Genomic DNA, 6295 nt, shown 5'->3' on the forward strand with positions numbered 1-6295 from the left:
CTGGGACTAGTGAACTATGTCAGACAGTGGATCTTTGATTATGCTACTATAACTGGACCACTCTTGAAAGCTGTCAAAATGGCTAAGGACAGGCATAACAAGATTGACTGGACACCTGAAATGACATCAGCCTTTGTAAAATTAAAAGATGAGATTACAAATGCACCAGTGTTGGGATCTCCTGATTATACAAAGGAATTCTATCTGTTCACACATTGTAATGGACAGGTCATGACAGCAGTCCTCACCCAGAAATACCCCTTGGGTCCCAAACCAATTGCATACTTCAGTGGCATGTTAGACTCAGTGATGAAAGGCCACTATCCTTGCGAACAGGCTCTTTCAACAGCAGCATTTGCCGTTGAGAAAAGCACCCCCATAGTCATGGGCTCCCCTCTGACGCTGTACACTGAGCATGCTGTCTTTGCAATAATACAGAAAGCTAAAACAACTCTTACCACACAGAGAGTATCAGGATATGAAGTCATACTGTCATTGCCTTCATTGAAGGTTGTAAAATGCCACACTGTGAATCCAGCCACGTTCTTTGCACATCCGATTGCGACAGCTGACGATGACACCCATGATTGTGCCACATACTGCCCAGATGAGTCAGGCACAGCAAAGGAAGACCCATTACCAGACAGTGTAATTTACTTTGTTGATGGTTCTTCTACGATTGATCAAGAGACAGGGATCAGGCATACAGGGGCAGCTGTAGTCAGAGCACAACAGAATAACTCCTCAGACACTCTGGACATTGTACAGCAGATCACATTACCACCCCATTACTCAGCCCAGGCAGCTGAGTTGGTGGCATTAATAGCCGCCTTGAAGCATGGAGCTAATGAAAGAATTACTGTGTACTCTGATTCAGCATATGTCACCACAACAACGCATTCCAGCATATTGAGATGGAAAAGGCGCGGGTTTCTTAAAACAGATGGCACGCCTGTAATGCACAAACAGTTACTTGCAGAACTAATTGACTCCTTGACACTGCCAGCAGAAGTAGCAGTAGTGAAATGTGCAGCACACACGAACGGCCAAGACTTTGTTTCCAGAGGAAATGCAATGGCTGATTGGGCTGCTAAAGCAGCAGCAAAAGGCCAAAGTTGTACACAACAACCATCCCCGACACAGACTGACTGCACCCCCATCTTGCTTGCCAAAAATACACCCCCAATAGCGCAGGAAGATATGCAAAACACAGATGAGGACACCAGTAAGTCACCACTCCCAGATACACCCGACCCAACACTTCCATATACAATTGATGACACACAGCAGTTTGACATCATTGCACAGTTGCACCTCAGAGAGATACAAGAAAGTGCCCAAGCTGAAGAAAAAGAGTTATGGAAGAAGAGGGGAGTACAACAGGATGCCTCAGATTTTATTTACAGACAGACAATGACGGGGAAGCCTGTCATGCCACAGGCTCTTTTGCAAATAGCACTTACCCAGCTGCACCTTCCTACACATGTCCCTCGTGATATCATGTCCTCTAACTTGCAGGCAGAATGGTTCATCCCCAATGCACATGAGCAGATACAACTCTTTGTCCATCAGTGCCTTATCTGTCAGCAGTATTCACCCAACCCAGCTATGAAAACAGTTGCTTCAACAATACCAAGGCCTAAGGGTCCCTTCAGGGAACTCCACATTGACTATGTGGACATGCTTGACAGATGTAACAACTACCGATACCTCGTCGTGGTAGTATGTCCCTTCTCACGATGGATTGAGGCTGGACCATGTGTCCATTGTGACGCTAAGGCCGCAGCTACCTTCCTACTTCGTGAGGTCATATGTCGCTGGGGATTACCAGAATCTATCCGCAGTGACAATGGCGGGCATTTTTCAAACTCCATCTTTGAGACGATAGCCACCATGTTAGGACTAAAACATAAACTTACTTCAGCCTATCACCCACAGAGCAATGGTATTTGTGAGCGCCTCAACGGATTGCTCAAAGCCAAGATCAGCAAAATAAGTGCCACTATTGGAAAGAAATGGCTCTATTGCCTCCCAATTGCTTTGTTTGCACTCAGGAACAGCCCTAGCTCTGATCATCACCTCACACCTCACCAGCTTGTCACTGGCAGATCAATGAATATGGTTGTTCCTTCCACCAGACCTAAAGTAGACAATGAAACGTCTTCTGAGATTGTGAAAGCTGAATTATTTGATTATTTGTGTGCCCTAACCCGTGCTGCTAGGTTTCTTTCCATTCAGACATCCAAGACAAAGAAAAAGGACGGCACAATTTCCGATGAACTTTTGCCTATCCGCCCTGGAACACAGATCTTCATAAAGAAGCAAGTACGGAAGTGGAGAGACCCTAAGTACGAGGGACCATACCTGGTCATTGACTCTTCACCCACTGCGGTCCGAATTGCCGAACGCAAAGCATGGGTTCATCTGAACCCCGTGAGGATCCACCCGGCACCAACAGAGACTTGAACTTCAACAGGAAGGAGGGCATCTTATTTCCTATGACTATCCAAGACCGTGAATATGGAGATCGAATGAGGGTCTATGGAATAAGAGACAGTAACAGACCAACGCCTCTTACCAAGATTTCAGTTAAAAAGATATGTACAATAACTCTTATATTATTTGTTATGTTCGTTGCTTCAATGGCTATATTACATTGGCTTGCATTACAAGCAGAGAGAGAGAAGGCTATATCAAGCCAAGTTAGGCCTACCATCTCAATAGGATATCACATGCCTAAAACAAGTCCTGGTAACATACTAGATGAGGAATACACCAGCAATGGCTGCACCACCCCTGTACCCACGACACCTTCCACACCCTCTGTAGACCACACCGAGTGGGACAGGGTACTTGATATCACTGTGAATGCCCCTGGGAAAGGTGTCCCTAGACGTTTCTGTCAGCATAAAAGGAGTGTCAGGTATAAAATGGGTCGCAATAAAACACCAAGGAGATATACCCCTCGCACACAACGTAAGGAGAAAGACACAGAACAAATATCAAACTGGGTTAGTGATCTCCAGGACACAGTTGTGTACACATTCGAACAACACTCTATGCCTGATTTTTTCTCCCAGCGCCCTGGTATGTCAGTACAGAATGATGGTACCCATAATGCATTGTTAGATAATATGTGGTACAGAGACATGAGGGAGGTGGGGAGGAAAGCCACGAATGATTCCTGCTTTGTGTGCTCATACATTCCACATGCTGTAGGTGCAGACAAATTGCTCATTCCCAAAGAGATTCCACCGGCCACTGCCAAATGTCTCCTACACCTGTTCCTTTGCCGCATACATGGTCAGATACAGCTCCAGTCAGCAAAAATTAATACAGCATTTGTGAACGTCTCAGACTGGGACAACAAGTATGTTACGTTCACTGTTGTTTCTGACCCAGTAGAATTTGAGAGAAGAATGGAAGTTTACCATGAGATGGGAGTACCTGCCAATATGATACAGGTCTGGGAATATCAGTTTAGAAAATTAGGATACTTCACCTTCCCAACACCCCCATCAAAATGCCACTCACCCGAATCCCAACAGACTAACCATACCCATAACGCATGCCCTTGTCAGTGGAGACCCATTCTGCGCCTGAGGGCCAATATATATTTTAATAACAGATGGAATGGGCCACATGATTTAATATGCAAGGCAGCATCCTTAGGTAGCCCGGTTGAAGGTCAGGAGCATAAGCATTATACAAATGAGACTATTGGGAGGGAATGTGCTGAGATATGGGCACAGGAAACTAGAAGATATACTCTCAATGAGGGTACAAAGTACAAACCTAAAAGAGCATACAAACTTAAGTCTCCTCTCCTTTGCTTCCTAGGTACCGGAACAGTGCCTGTGGGCCGAAACACAAATTGCAGTCACACAGTGTTTAATTTTGACCTCCAGCACGGTACCTCTAGTCTCATGGACATCTACTGGGCATGCGGTGATCACATCTACCTGCAGCTGCCCCCCCACTGGCAAGGACTATGTTCCATTGTGACAATGCATGAACTACATCTTGTTGTCCCTGCAGCGAACATTTCCCACATCCACACACACCCAATGGCAGATGACGTTACCCTGCTTCATCATGGGAAGAGAGAAATAATGAAATACTTCTCAGATGGCCCTTTTCAGAAAATACCTCAGGATTACAGACTCTTCAATGATGCCGAACTTTTCTTTGGGGGAGTTATCCCCATGTTCCAGACTAAAGCCAATGCTCGCTGGCTGCAAGTGACCAGATATGAACTAATGCAGCTTATCAACAACACCCGGGATGGGTTCAACGCCGTGAAAGAAGAACTTCGACCTCTACGACTTATGGTTCTAGAGCACAGATATGTTCTAGACCAGCTAACAGCAATGAATGGTGGTGTGTGCGCCAAGGTGGGAAAATCCTGCTGCACGTTTATTTTAGCGAACGACGCTGACAACGGAACACTCACGAAGGCCATCGAGGATTTGGACAACTTGGGGAAAGAGATGCATGAGGAAGGAGGTGCTGAAGCAGATCTCTTAAATGGCTGGTTCAATTTGGACTGGATGCCTTCATGGCTGTCTGCAGTGCTTAAATTATTAATGCCAATTTTCTGTGTACTGTTATTGTTGTGTTTTGGATCACAGGTACTGATATACTGTGTAAAGAAATTTAGTTCTAAAATGATAGGGATGAATTATGCAGGCTCAGGTTCATATACTGGAATTCGTAGGACTAAGGGAGATGATGGAGAGACGACAATGATGAGCATAGTGGAGTTGACCATTCCTGACTCCCGCCCATTGCCAGACATTCCTGTAATTAGTCAATATCAGGCCCAGGTGCATAGAGTCCCACCACGTTCATCACAGGGGGACTTGACGCGTCCCTATGAGACAATGTGTGATAACTTAGGGAAGACAGATGCAGATTCAGGAAAAGTGCAGGACAAAGATTCAGAGGAACAGCCTCTTTGCGACTCGCCCTGGCCTCTTCCCCCATCTCCAGCTAAGTATGCAGTTCGAATGGTGTTTAAAGATGTTTGATTAAGTTCGAGATTTCGAACTTGAGGGGGGAATGTTGGAGTAAGAATTTTTACCTGCACAGCTATCCAGGGACACACCTGTCACCTGCACAACATAACCCCTGTGTAGGCCCTGCTGTTTAGAGGTTACAGGCCTCAGTTACATTGCCCTGGGCACTGCCATTTTCTCTTAGCTTAAACAGAAGCAGAAAGCAAGTCTGACCCAAGATTCACCCAGCTGCTCTTGCCTGCAAGGACCCGCACCCCTACCAGGCCCCACCTCATTGTATATTTCTCACAAACAGCAGAAGTCAAGTTCCTCTATACATCTTGCAACATACCCCACGTCCCCCACCTAAGGCATGAATAGAATAAGGGAAGTTCCCACCACAGCTACGTCAAGCCAGATATCCGATAAACTGAGGCTAAGGGTGGCGAAATAATATCGCAGACTGCCTGACTGACACATGAATAGGACCCCTAGAAAGAAATACTAACACATTTCTGTCGTCTATTGATAGTTTATTCTTAAACTTCCAGTCAAATGGCAGGTCTCAGTCTAGACTGAAGTATGTACCACAATTACAGGAAAAAGGCCATACCTAACCCTATGGGTGGGAAAGGTAGAGAGCAGTCCAGTAAATGGACAATGGACAATGGACGGGTATGTGATACGTGGTGGCGTGGGATGACGTAATTATCGTCTCACGGGTTTTAGACAGTATAAGAAGGAGCCCCGCAAGAACATCAGCGGGCAACTCCTCGTCTGTTTGTAGGTATTCAGACCGAGAGTTGTCTCCAAGGGCCCTTGATCAAATGTTCATACTTTTGTGCATGTAAATATTTTACTTATGTTATGTTTTAAACTGCTTTTTAGATAAAGACATTTTATATCTGCATATGTACTTTTTAACTTGTTCTCTACATTTAAGCATGTATACTGTGGTCTTAGGACAACTCACTGATATAGCATTTTGAGTGTACCTAATGATAAATAACATGTACTCTGCATTCTAATGTATCTTGCAGGATTAACACTTATGAGCAAATGTGAGTATTCATCTATGTGAACAAGCACAACCGTTTTTAATCTGCCTCAGTACTCATAGGTGCACTCCAAGCAAAATCTCGCTCTCTCTCTTAGCCATAGCAAATGTTGAACTGTACGTTGTAAAATTAATCTGGTCCATGTGACTTTCAAGAGAATGCTGGGTACAGGACCAAGTACTATATGATTTTTATGTTATCACTGATTATTTCTAGAAGCTGTGTCTTCAAATAAATTGT

The 6295-nt window shown here is 44.8% G+C and overlaps 1 protein-coding gene and 1 pseudogene across 1 annotated transcript; both read left to right on the forward strand.

Annotated features, from left to right (window-relative positions):
• Nucleotides 1-214: 214 nt before the first annotated feature.
• On the forward strand, nucleotides 215-1189 carry LOC147697247 (uncharacterized; annotated as a pseudogene).
• A 1225-nt stretch (nucleotides 1190-2414) lies between these two features.
• Nucleotides 2415-5839, forward strand: LOC147697248 (uncharacterized). The gene has a single exon (XM_086933317.1). It carries the CDS (start codon nucleotides 2415-2417, stop codon nucleotides 5028-5030), a length of 2616 nt encoding a protein of 871 aa, XP_086789443.1. The 3' UTR covers nucleotides 5031-5839.
• Nucleotides 5840-6295: the final 456 nt, after the last annotated feature.

The sequence above is a fragment of the Lissotriton vulgaris genome, chromosome 8 (assembly GCF_964263255.1).
Source record: "Lissotriton vulgaris chromosome 8, aLisVul1.2, whole genome shotgun sequence".
NCBI classification, from domain to species: Eukaryota; Metazoa; Chordata; class Amphibia; order Caudata; family Salamandridae; genus Lissotriton; species Lissotriton vulgaris.